This window comes from Vulpes vulpes, chromosome 15 (assembly GCF_048418805.1).
Source record: "Vulpes vulpes isolate BD-2025 chromosome 15, VulVul3, whole genome shotgun sequence".
Taxonomy (NCBI): domain Eukaryota; kingdom Metazoa; phylum Chordata; class Mammalia; order Carnivora; family Canidae; genus Vulpes; species Vulpes vulpes.
Window position 1 is genome coordinate 49,267,756 of NC_132794.1, and position 13,789 is coordinate 49,281,544.

Genomic DNA, 13,789 nt, shown 5'->3' on the forward strand with positions numbered 1-13,789 from the left:
GAGTCAGGAGTTGATAAACAGGAAAAGCAGTGAATCCTCAGATGTTCTAGTATCTTAGAAAGTGGGAAATGGAACGACAGAAGTATTAATTATTAGTAAGTATTACTATTTCACTTCATATACCCCAGCCAAGCAAACGCAGGATTTTCTGGGACACTCGTGGGAGAGAAGATAGAGTATGACTCTGAGGCAGTCTGCAGCCTCTCACCTCAGCTGAACCCTTTCTCAGTAGGTAGAGAAGAAGGCACTTCTTAACAGATGGAATCAAGGGGCTTCTGTAAGAGAACAGTTGTTCCCTGAAGCGAGAGTGATATTCCAATTTAAAGATGTCAGATTTTAATGCCTTCCTTGTGCCTATCTCTTCTTTATAACATTGACTCATTGGCCTATATGGTATCCTTATCCTCAGCTCTATCTACTATTATTCCTGCCAGTGTCTTGATCTTTCTAATTTTATCTACTAATCCAGGTTTTAGTTAGGCTTATCGTATAAATAGCCATAACATGAGCTTCTCAAAGGCAGACGCTAGATCATGTAAGGCTAGTATTAATTCTGATAGTAATAAAAACCCAGGTTTACAATCTCTTATCTGCCATTTAGAAATCTGAAAAACTCTGAAAACCAAGCATTTAGGTTTGGGGTTTTTTTTCCCCATAATGTGCCACAACTCATTAATTAGGCTATAAAAATGTAACGTGAAGTGAAGCTATTTATAATCTTTATCACACTTAGTGTAAATGTTAGTTTGATTCACTACAGAAATATTCGTGTATTTATTGATTTTGTGGTACTGCTCAAAATGTCTTACATCTAAGGGTTTGGATGAGATTTTTGGGCCTATATATTAATGTAGACTCTTATTATTCTTAGCACTTTTTTAAGATTTTATTCATTTATTCATGAGAGACACAGAGAAAGAGAGAGAGGCAGAGACATAGGCAGAGGGAGAAGCAGGCTCCATGCAGACAGGCTGACGTGAGACTCGATCTCGGGACTCCAGGATCACGCCCTGGGCTCAAGGCAGTACTAAACTGCTGAGCCACCCGGGCTGCCCTATTCTCAGCACTTTAAATGTAATCCTAATCATAACCTTAATATGAGATGGATTCTATAGATTCTGTTCTTACCACCATTTTACATGTGGGGAAGCAGGCACAAAGAGGTTATACTAGAAATGGAAGCGCTGAGATTCAAAACCAGGCAGAGTTTCAGCTTTTAACTAGATGCCTCATTGCTTGACTTTGACAGGAAAAGAATTTTTTGTTGTCACTGTTGTTAGATGTATTGCTTTATAGGAAATGTCTTGAGTAGATTTGTTCTTCGAGATTTCTTTTGGTTAGTAGTATTGCATTGAAGCCAAGTCAGCAAACAAAACAGACGTGGAAATTGCATTACTTAACAGAACCCTGTATGAGTAGGGAATTTTAACTATAGCTGATTCTTTTTTTTTTTTTCCAAAGATTTTATTTATTTATTCATGAGAATACACAGAGAGGAGAGAGAGAAGCAGAGACACAGGCAGATGGAGAAGCAGGCTCCATGCAGGGAGCCCGATGTGGGACTCGATGCCGGGTCTCCAGGATCATACCCTGGGCTGAAGGCGGCGCTAAACCGCTGAGCCACCGGCGCTGCCCTAGTGGATTCTTTTTAAAGGACTATCAATTTAAACAGACTACCAGGATTAAACTTTAAGATTGTGAATAGGTGTCATTGTTAGCCTGCTGCTATTTGAATCATAGCACAGATAGCACAGATCCTTTTTAAAAATTCTGTTATCTCTGACAGTAACTTTGATAAATTGTCATTCTAATTGTTAAACTAATTAACAAGAGTTTAAAAGGAAGCAGACTAAAAATGAGAAGTCTCAGAAAAGTAAACTCTCTGGTGTCCCAGTGTAACTATTCTCAGATAAGGTATTCTTCTGTCTGAACTTGCTTCTCTTTGATGTGTACTTACAATGGCAAACACATGATTTGAAGACAGATTTGTATTTCTGGACCACTTATTAGAGAAGTTCAAAATTGGTACTACAGATTTTTTCTATTCAAGTCTTATGTCATATTGAGATACAAATCAGCTCTCATTGTTAAAATAAATGATAAATTATATTTTAGTCATTATTGGAGTTCCCCCCATCCTACTCACTGGAGATACAAAGATGAGTAAGGCATGGCTCTGAAACTGTTTCATTTGTCATTACTCTATTCTTTTATGTACGTGACATGGTACCTGATACATAGTAGGTGTTCAATAAATACTTGCTGATTGAATGTTCTTAAGAAATTTGTTGACTGATGGGAGAGTTAGACATGTAAAAATATTTTTCTTAATTAAATGTAAATAAAGTATATAACAAATAATTAGGAGAATTCTGTAATCACCAGGAAAGAATGAAGAAATTTTAGAACCTCTCCATTAGTTTTTACCTTCTCTTCATACTAATTTTCATTATTTTAGGAAAGAATATCATCATCCAGACATTTTTAGGAAAAATGAAGTGTGCTGTGGTTTAAATCACTTTCCTATTGTTCTTTTTATCTAGATTCTCAGATGTTCGTTTCTATGAAACTGGGCAGGAATTTAAATGCATTATGTTTTTAGAATTCTAAACTTCTGTTTGACTGGCATTCACTCTTTTCTGCATTTCATTTTCTCAATTAATCTCTTCCTTTCTAATCTGCTTACTAAAAATGAAGATTTAACGTCAGGAGCCGAGCTCAATAACTGATCAAAGGGAACTTTAAGATGCAGTCTTGTGGCGCAGTTTGGGCTGTTAATCTGCTATCTAAAGGTGATGCTTCAAAGGCTTTTCTGTGCATGTGCATGGATTTTGTGAATGGTGGAAACTGTCTTTAATATTGTGCTGTGGTGTGTAATGTAAAGTGAGTTTGTTCTGGGTGCTGTATGCCAAAAGATGGACTTGACAAAATGTTCTTAATTTATAATGCCACCCTTTGACTAATAGCTCTGACAACTAAGTTTTTGCTAAATAACATTTAAGATTATAAAAATGAAAACACCCCTGAAGTTTCTTAAGAAGTTTTAATTAAGTTGATCTTTATAGAGAATTGCTTCATCCTAGTTCTGATCAAAGGTAAGGGAATTCAGGCTAAATCTCTCTCTCTCCATAGGACTTCGATTGCAGCATCCTATCTTCTGTTATTTCCCTGTGCCTTTCTGGTTCCAGAATCAAGGTTTTTCCTATTAAAGAGTTGCCTTTAATGATGTGGATTCTCCATAACTTAGGCCACTACCAAATTGGAATTAATTGCTAAGCTAGTCACCTTGAATACCATTTGGAACAATGTGGGATATAAACTTAAAACGTTACTTTATTCTTGCTTTCAAATACCTTATCTGAGTTTCCCTCTTAATCTGCTCTGTAATTCCTATTATCATGTGTTAGCTTGCTCTGGTTTCATGTTGAATTAATACAGAGCTAACTAATCTTAATATTTTATGAAAGTTAACCCTGTAGTCTGCCTACTGTTTAGTATAATGTTCGACTCCTTAATTTTGGATCATAATAGGAACTGTGAAGACCACGGTAAAGGTTAGAAAATTAAACATTTGATTTTTTACCCTTTGTTTCTTGCCCTCTTTTTTCTTCTCTCTTGTAGCGTAATCACCCAACACACACATACATACACACACACACTCGTGCTCATTCTCCCTGTTATGAAAGAATTATAGCTAATATTGGGTTTTCTTTTTACTATTTTTATTCAGTTATTATTAATGTTGACAACCAAAGCTAAATAAATTATTAAAATTACCATGATCATATCTGTTTTTAATTTTTTAAACTGTTTTCCATTTTAATTTATTTTTTAAGTAAGCTGGGCATGGAACTCAGTGCAGTTCTTGAATTTAAGACCCTGAGATCAGACCTGAGCTGAGATCAAGAATCGGATGCTTATCCAACTGAGCCACCCAGGCACCCTGTGATCATATCTTAATACTCGTTTTCTGCTTTTCAGCAGCTTCTTGATTAAACGATATTTCAAATTCTTATTTCAATCTTGCCATTTTTGAATGAGATATTTATACTGAAAAATGGTAATGATTATTAGACTCCTCAAAATTGATAGGATAAATCTGACTTTCCAAGTGGCATTCTTTTTTTTTTTAATTTTTATTTATTTATGACAGTCAGAGAGAGAGAGAGAGAAGCAGAGACACAGGCAGAGGGAGAAGCAGGCTCCATGCACCGGGAGCCCGAGGTGGGATTCGATCCTGGGTCTCCAGGATCGCGCCCTGGGCCAAAGGCAGGCGCTAAACTGCTGCGCCACCCAGGGATCCCATCCAGGTGGCATTCTTAATAACAATTCAATCACAAATTTGCTTAAGCATTTTATCATGAAGTCTTATTTCTTCCAGAAGGGCTGTAAATTTCATTAAGCAAAAGAGTTCAGTCGCAGATCAGAGTCATTTCCTTCTTATTGTAGGCCAAAACAACCTGGGCTTAGATGTCTTTTTATGTAGCCATCTTCCAAATGTATTCAGCTACCTGTAGATCTCAAAGCTAGTGAGTGTTAATGGGCCAGAAGAGTAAACATGCCATTTGGTAATCCCTGCACTAAGGGACATGAACTGTTAAGGATCAGGTTGAGGTTAAAACCAAAGAATAAAAATATTTGACTAATGCTTTTCAAAGCAATTTATACCCATTATCAGTAGAATTTTTTCACAGCCCTGTAAAGTAAAATAGCCCTGTAAAATATTAGAACAGTATTGTTATTTTATCTTAGTTTTACATATAAGAAAAAGGATGCTCAGTGATAGAAAACTGCTTAAGGTTCTACAGCTATGGAATGACAGGTCTAGGATTGGGATTTAAGTCAATATACTACAAATCTTGTGGCCTTTGTGAAAAAGGAAATGTTGGTGTGTAGTTTTGCTTCCTTCAGATTAATAGCTCAGTGTCTCAATATAGAAATACTAAGACTATTGGAGGGGGTGGGGCTGGGGAATCAAAAAAAAAAAAAGGTAGACTATTGGAGTAATAACTAAAATACTCCTACAAGAGATTGGAAGTCTCTAGACAGTTTCTTTTTCCTGGCTGGGAAGCTAAATGAGCTTTTGAATTTAAATAAGACAATAACAGCAATAAAAGATTCCCAGACTCTACTCCATACATACTAAAGCAGAATTTTCAGAGTGTAACTTTTATGCATCTGTGTGTGTGTTCAAATGCCTCCAGGTTGCCCTGTGTCCAGTCAGGTTTGGAAAATATTACCTTTAAAGCTTTTAAGACCCTTTGAAAGAAGACAAGATTAAAACCATCATCATCATCATTATTAGATAGGCAGCTACTTGATAATTTCTTACCAAAAAACTTTCAAGGGTATTCCCTTGTCGGTGGACAAACTCCAGGGTAATGACAAGTGGCAGGATAAACTGGAAGGGATTACCTAGAGTACAGGTGCTAAAAGAGACATGAAGCTGTCGTGTGGATGAAGATACAAAATCAACACCATTTAAAAATCGTCTCTTCATAAACATGCAGAGCATGTTATAACTGCACGAAGAAAGTGCAGGTTTTTTACCCAACTCATTTGAAAGTAAACATGACAACCCAATGCAAAGCTGTAAAAAGAAAAATTCAAAGCCAGCTTTTTGTACATTTCTCCTTGATATTAGAAAAACATCTAGGATTCAGGCCTCTTAAAGGGAGGATTTGATAATCAGTCTGATTCTTTGTTTATAACACAAACCATGCTTTATTTTTTTATTTTATTTTTTTAAGATTTTATTTATTTATTCATGAGAGACAGAGAGTGAGAGAGAGAGAGAGAGAGAGAGAGAGAGAGAGAGAGGCAGAGACACAGGCAGAGGGAGAAGCAGGCTCCACGCAGGGAGCCTGACATGGGACTCCATCCCGGGACTCCAGAATCAGGCCCTGGGTTGAAGGCGGCGCTAAACTGCTGAGCCACCGGGCTTCCCACAGACCATGCTTTAATTGAAACTCATTCATAATATCATGTTAAGACAATTTATTTGCATCCTAAGCTCCCTATAACTAATTCTAGCAGGAAGAATTCTAAAAACTTAAAGGAATTTCAAATCTTATCTCAAGGTTGAGAAGGAGGTTGGAGCATATATATATATTACTTGATAGACCAGGAGCTGGCAAGTCCTGTCCCAGTCTACTCTTTATGTCTATGGCTTTCAGAAACATAGTATCTTTTATTTAGTGACTTTTGAATTCCAGCCCTCACTCTTTGACCTGTTGTACAATGTGACATCCTGATAAAAGCTGCACTTATCGGGGCACCTGAGTGGTTCAGCCGGTTAAGCCTTCGCTCAGGTCATGATCTCCGGGTCCTAGGATCAAGCCCCCACATCGGGCTCTGCTCAGCAGGGAGTCTGCTTCTTCCTCTCCCTCTCCTTCTGTTCTCTCTGTCTCTCAAATAAATAAAAATTTTTTAAGAAAAACTTCATTTACATTACCTTTTTTTTTTTTTTTTAAGATTTTATTTATTTAGTCATGAGAGACACAGAGAGCCAGAGACATAGGTAGAGGGAAGAGAAGCAGGCTCCATACAGGAGCCCAGTGTGGGACTTGATTCCGGAACTCCGGGATCACACCCTGAGCCGGAGGCAGACACTCAACCACTGAGCACCCAGGCGTCCCTATTACTTCTATTAATACATCTGGTTATTAACTTTCTGATAAACTAATATGCTGTTTATTTTATTCACTTGGAATTCTTCTGCTTTAGAATTTTGTCTGAGACTTAACCTTATTAACAAAGAATACATGAAAATGGGTTTCACCAAACTAACAGATAATTATATATAAATATTCATTTAAAAAAGGTATATCCTACCTTGTTCCAAGACAGATTTAACATGGCTTATTAATAAATTGATTAATTAATTAAACATAGTAGCCCAAGTAGGAAATTGATTTTGAGCACTTAAAGTGGAACCAAGAAAGGCACTTTGATTAGCTCTTCAGTGTTCATAGATGTATTTACCTTTTCAGTACCTCTTATAAAAAAAAGGTAGTAATATCCTTTCTGTAATCTGATTAAGGTTTAAGATCTGATTATAGGTTTGCTAAAAAGGAATCCTTATGTCTATTAAGAAAGGAGCTACTGTTTTCATAAAAATCTTTCCTCTGTTTTTGCAGTTTGGAAACTTCCTCATTAACATATTATGTGGAATAAATCAGAGACCAATATTATAGCTATATACTTTTTGTTTATAGAAAAGTAAAAAATTAAAATTGTGTAAGTGAAAAGTGTACCTAGCCAAATAATCAGTAAAAAAGTTTTGTGTTATTTTTTTGTAACAGTCATTTAAAAGTTGCTTCACAAGGCCTTCCCCCGCCCCCCCTTGCCATTATTACCAGTTTGAATGGTAAATCCCTATGTTAAGCTCTGGTTTTGTCTATCAGTTACACCTAAAGTATATGTTTTTATTTTTAAAAGGTCTGGATTTAGGATCATTTTTTTAAAAGGAGGAAAAGTAAACTCTTAAATGAAGAAGCCCTAAATCAAAGAATTTATAACTGGTGCCAGAGTGTCTCAGATAGTTATCATTGGCTGTTCAATTTGGAAATAATTCTTATGCCTTTCCTTCATGATGTTTGTTTTTTAATTTAATGCAAAATTCTAACTTTAAAAACTGAATCAGCTGGATCTACTCTGGTTCAAATAAATGGGCATCTGGGATCTGAGTGTTGCGTACTCAGCCTCTTTTCTCTTTCATCCCTCATCACCTTGTGAGATCTCTCCAGGAACCTCATCAGGCATCACGGAACACCTTTCCAGAGGAATTTTTTCCACTGTTTCCTTTTCTGAAGACTGTCAAAGGCTAGGGGAACCTGGAAAATCAGATAATTGCAGTTCACTACTTGCTAACTACTTAGTGAACATTTCATAGAAATAGTTGAACCTTTAAAAGAATTTTTAATGTCATTGGGCTTGCACAATTCATTTTTTTCCATATATTGTATTGCAACAGAGCATAGTATAGCTAATCTAGATCTAGCTGTAGGTAGCTTTTATGCTAAGGTTGCTAGGGTCATCCTCTAGGTAAAAAGAACTAATAATTACAATTTTTCCCTCTTGCTTTTCCATATCTTTCTACACTCCTGACTCTTATATAGGACAAAGAACTTTGAGTCTGGTAAGGCCTACAAGGCAACATGGGGAGATGGTGAAGACAACTCTCCTAGCAATGTAGTATCTAAGCAGCCAGGCCGAGTGACAAATGGGCAGCCTCAACAACCAGCCCCTGGAGCAGCTAGCGGTGGATACATTAAACGGTATGCCAGCTCCTCCTGATGTTTTTACCCCTTTCCTAAATGAATGGCTCAGGAGGGTGGGTGTTGTTATACACGAACCCTAACTCATCAATTAGAAATAGTGTTTATTCCATTTGAAAATGCATTTTAAAATCTGCCTTCTAACAAAATGTTGACTGTGGTTATTGACTTTCATTGATGGATTAATGTTTCTTTATATTTTTCAGTACTTTCAAAATTACCCAAGTAAGCATGTTTTACTTCTATAAATAGGAAAATGTGTTTTAAAATGTATCATGTATGGGATGCCTGGGTGGCTCAGCATCAGAGCATCTGCCTTTGGCCCAGGACGTGATCCTGGAGTCTTGGGATCAAGTCCCGCATTGGGTTTCCTGCATGGAGCCTGCTTCTTCCTCTGCCTATGTCTCTGCCTCTCTCTCTCTCTCTCTCTGTCTCTCTCATGAATAAATTCATAAATAAAAAAAATAATGTATCATATAAGAGTGCCTGGGTGGCTCAGTGAGTTAGGCATCTGACTCTTGATCGCAGCTCAGGTTTTGATCTCAGGGTCATGAGTTCAAGCCCCATGTTGGGCTCCATGCTGGCACCCCCCCCCCCCAAAAAAAAATCTAGAGTTAGGGATTGGCTAGATACCTATAAGGATAATAGTAAAGGGCTAGACGGTAAATATTTTAGACTGCAGCCTGGTCTTTGTTGCCAACTACTAAACTCTGATTTATGGTGAAAGCAGCAATAAACAATACGTAAGCAAATGAGCATGGCTGTATTTAAGTAAAACCTTATTTACAGAATCAGGTGGAAGGCCAGTTTTTGCCTTTGAGCCAGAATTTTACAGCCTGTTTTACAGCAGTGATACTTTAGACTTAAGGTGCATGAGTCACTTGGGGGTTTATTTAAACATTGAATGCTGGGATCCACTTCCAGTTTCTGATTCAGTAGATCTGTAGTAGAGAGTGAGAATTAGCATGTTTTCATGTCTAATAAGTTCCCAGGTTATATTGTGATCACTCTTTGAGAACCATTGTTCTAGAGTTGTTTCTTCTCCTATATGGCTTTAAGACATTTTGTTCTCTTTGGTTATTCTTTTCAGTTTCTATCACAGGATGTTTTTCAAGAATGGTAACCTGCATTGCTGTGGGTCTAACGCTTGCTGAGGTCATTTTGGTTATTTATATAAAAACTAAATCCAGATTTAGTCTGTTTATAATTCACCAAAAGTATTGAATTTACTGTATTTTTTGTGACAGTATAACTAATGATGCTAGAGAAGATGAGATGGAAGAGAACCTGACTCAAGTGGGCAGTATCCTAGGAAACCTAAAAAACATGGCCCTGGAAATGGGCAATGAGATTGAGGCTCAAAATCGAAAAATAGACCGGATCACAGAAAAGGTAAATCCTCCTTCATGCCACAGGAATTTGAGATACCCACCATACTTCAGTAATGTACATCTGTGCTTGATATTTTGGGGGGAGAACAATAAGAGATGATCCTGTCCGTACAGGTCTTATACTTTTGATGAGGTGGCAATTCTAACACATTGAAAAATTACAGCTAGGTCCTCCTATCTTTTGCTCATGGCAGTCGGTTCATTTTGAAAGCAAGACCTTAGAATGAAGTGGTTTTATTTAAAATTTCACATACGAAGCTTACAGTCTACTCTGACCTTTGGGAGGGCTGTGTAAGTTCCTAAATCCTCATCTCATAAATCAGTAAGTGAAAATCAGTTCTACACAATGGTTCTTGTGGAGTGGACACACAAAACAGGGTCCTATGAGTAAAGGAAAAATGGAATTGTCTTTTTTTTTTATTTAATTTTACTTCACATGATATAAAAGATACCAAAAGTGAAATTATGTTCGCTTTTTGGATGTGTTGTGCCTAAAAGCCATTCTTGTTATTATTATTTCATTAAAAACCTCAGTGTGCTTTAAAGGATGGGGGGAGTTTTTAAACTTAGTTCTGTTGAATTACTTAACAGTGTATTTCATTGAGGCAAAGAGTGGTTCATAAGGTGCTTTCAAAGCTGTCTTGTGGGTTTACATATTACCCATCTTTTAAATTCAGATATTGATGCAGGTGGTAATGTATCTATTAAAAAATCTTGAAGAATGTTCTTTCAGATTCTCTGGGTTAGACCTAGAGTAGTCTCAGATAAGATTCTATGATTCAGTTCAGGAAGATTTCCACAGTGTCCAAATCTGTAACAAAAAGCATTCTTAATTTCACTGCATCAAAAATGCCATTGATTATAACATACATCCCAGTTAAACTATGAAAAAATGTTACAGAATTCATGAAATATGGTCAAGTTCTTCTGTTATATTTTTGTTATGTTTATATACCCAGTTTTCCCAAATGAATTTCGTGTTCTGTTTCTTCTTGCCCAAAATGAATTTTGTGACTTTGTGTTTCCTGAATTTTCTCAGTGTGTCAGTTACTCCAAGTATATGAAATTTAACTTTTATTAGAGCAGCTTACCTTGTAACATAATGCTGATATATTTTTCTTTTTTTCAGGCTGACACCAACAAAGATCGTATTGATATTGCCAATGCCAGAGCAAAGAAACTCATTGACAGCTAAAGCTGCTGCTGTACTTCTTTATCATGTATTCACTTCTCTAGCTCCTCCTTCAAAGCCATTACCTTTTCAGAGTTTGATGTTTTGGTTCCATGCTCTTCTAAATCAGGAGATAATGTGCAAGAAGGGCCAGGAGTACAGATCCCCTATTTTTTTTTTTTTTTTTTTAATGTTCTCTTTCCTTTGAGGGTACACTACTGCTCGGCTGTCCTTGTATATTTTTTTTTCCTTGATTCATAGTTTTAGATTGGTTTTTATACATCTTATATCGTGTTATTTTTCATCCTTCTCATTTACTTTAGCAGGTTCTTTTGCTTTCAAGATTTGGAAGCATTGCCAAAGACAGCCATGAAGAAGGAAACTGAGGGCAAGGGGAGCATAAGGAGGAGAGGCAAGAGATAAGAGGTTGTTACCTCAGTAAAATGTGCATGCCACAAAGCAAAAATTGCATAGCCACAGTAAAGCTCTAGCTGGGTTTAATTTTTAATTTAAGCTGCAGTTATTGCCAGTTTAGGCTAATCCTTGGTAACGGAGCTTTTATACACAATATTTTTGTTATACATCACAACTTGGTAACCTCTACTCCAAAAAAATAGAATTTTTTCAAAGTGACCTTAGTTGCTGAACTTTTGGTGATTTGTGTATGTACATAGTGATCCCATTTCATATTGCACCTTACAGGAACACTTTGTATAAATGAATGGCTTTTTATTTTCACATTATTAGTATCATGGTCCCATTACATGCTTGTTAACCTCATAAATTTGTCATTAGTCTTTGAAGAAAAAAATATGTAAATATGTATGTGTAACATGAGAATTTCTCTCTAAAGCAGGGCTTAAATTTTTTTGGAAAAGTTTGACAAAGTATATCACGTGAATTCAGATTTACCTCAAAGCCAAGAATTATGTTTATTTTTTTTTTTAAGAATTATGTTTAGATAGGATAAAAGAAACTTGTTTTGATCTCAGGTAGAAAAATAGTTAGATTGCTTTGAATTATTTTGTAGCTTTAGACTTTAAAACTAGAATTTATTGTTTAACTAAAAAGTGATTTGGAACATTATGCCTTTGGTTTAATTATTGATGACTGCACTATCATTCATTTAGCCTTGTGGATTGAATTACGTCCAGAATCACAATTTATTTAGATCTTGAACAGTGTTAGAAGAATCTGTTTGGTATTTGTCACCTTTATTTAAGAACTAGTGTCTGCATACTTCAAAGCTATTAATGTGGATTGGTTTGACCAATAACCACTGCTTGATCTTTACAATTAAATTTTATAACTAACTAATGGAATTGTTCTTTCAAATAGGTAATGTGGTTTTTTTTTTAGTATTTGGTGGGAGCCAGGGGAAGGTGAATAATTTCACTAGCTCGTAACAAATTGAATAAAGCAAAGGTCCATAAATCAAGAAGCACTCTGATGGAAAGCTGTCTTTGGCACCTTTCCCATTTTTTATTGGAAATACTGACAGGACTTTTCCTACAATTTGTTATGAGGTTCATTTTAATTATTCTGAGTCTCTTATTCATTTGAGCTTTAATACACTAATGATTGAAAGGATGTTTATGAGCAACAACTACAACCCATCTACTGAAGCTACTGTTAACATGAGGACTTTCACAGGCTGAAGAGGAAAATATTTAGAGTGAGATTCATTCAGGCCCTCTGGAATAGAAATGCTCCATGCCATGGGCAGCAGCCCGGGTAGCTCAGCAGTTTAGTGTTGCCTTTAGCCCAGGGCCTGATCCTGGAGACCTGGGATCAAGTCCCATGTCAGGCTCCCAGCATGGAACCTGCTTCTCCCTTGCCTGTGTCTCTGCCCCTCTCTCTCTCTCTCTCTCTCTCTGTCTGTGTGTGTCTCATGAATAAATAAAATCTTAAAAAAAGAAAAGAAAAGAAACGAAATGCTCAATGCCAAAAGCAGTAGTTTGGCAGGTAATGGTATATGTAAAGTAAGAAAGTATAAAACATTGGGGATTGTGGTATACATAAATGCCCATAGAACATTAAAAAATTTTTTTTTAAAGATTTTATTTTTTTATTCATGAGAGACACGGAGAGAGGCTGAGACACAGGCAAAGGGAGGGGCAGGCTCCATGCAGGGATCCCAATGTGGGACTCGATCTTGGGGTTCTGGGACCACACCCCAAGACGAAGGCAGGCACTCAACCGCTAAGCCACCCAGGCGTCTCCCGTCCCCCCAAAATTTTTCTTACGTTATGGCTAAAGACAATAGTTCGGAGGATACCAAAATGCTGCCCCACAATATAATTGGTTAGAAGTGTAAGCTAAGGCACTCAACTGTCTGAATTTATACTCTGCCACTTACTGAGACTGTAAGCCCATTTCTGTGCCTCAGTTTCCTTGTCTATAGATGAGGATTAATATTCTTCCTCCATAGAGTTGTCACAAAAAGTAAGTGTGGGGCAGCCCCAATAGCCCAGCGGTTTAGCACTGCCTTCAGCCCAGGTCATAGGTCCTGGAGACCTGGGATCGAGTCCCACGTTGGGCTCCCTGCATGGAGCCTGCCTCTCCTTCTGCCTGTGTCTCTCCCTCTTTCTCTCTCCGTGTCTCTCATGAATAAATAAATAAAATCTTAAAAAAAAAAAAAAAGTCAGTGTGGTGATGCAGGTAAAGGACTGAGAGCAGCACCCAACAAATATAAGAGCTTAATATAGTTGCTATTCTCTCTTGGGTGGAGCTCTTTTTGGGTCAGGAATCTCTTTGTGGATTTGATGAAAGACAACATGGCCTATCTCCCCAAAGAAGTAGATAAACAAAAACTTGAATCATGCATAAGTAAGAATCATGCATCAATGGGTCTTGAAAGGGACGCCTGGGTGGTTCTGTGGTTTAGAGTTTGCCTTTGGTCCAGGGCATGATCGTGGAGTCCCAGCCCAGATCGAGTCCCACATCGG

The 13,789-nt window shown here is 37.1% G+C and overlaps 1 protein-coding gene across 10 annotated transcripts in view; it reads left to right on the forward strand.

Moving 5' to 3' along the window:
- Window positions 1–13,789, forward strand: part of SNAP23 (synaptosome associated protein 23) — a 41,372-nt gene that overhangs the window by 23,881 nt on the left and 3,702 nt on the right. For 5 of the 10 annotated variants that reach the window (XM_025998557.2, XM_072740617.1, XM_072740618.1 and 2 more), the window contains 3 exons: window positions 8,121–8,279; window positions 9,527–9,671; window positions 10,800–12,771. In XM_025998557.2, coding sequence (XP_025854342.1) covers window positions 8,121–8,279; window positions 9,527–9,671; window positions 10,800–10,865 — 370 coding nt within the window. In that variant the 3' untranslated portion in view covers window positions 10,866–12,771. Of the gene's footprint in view, window positions 1–8,120; window positions 8,280–9,526; window positions 10,215–10,799; window positions 12,772–13,789 lie in introns of those variants that run through there. The other 5 variants (XM_025998554.2, XM_025998556.2, XM_072740615.1 and 2 more) reach the window with 2 other exon arrangements.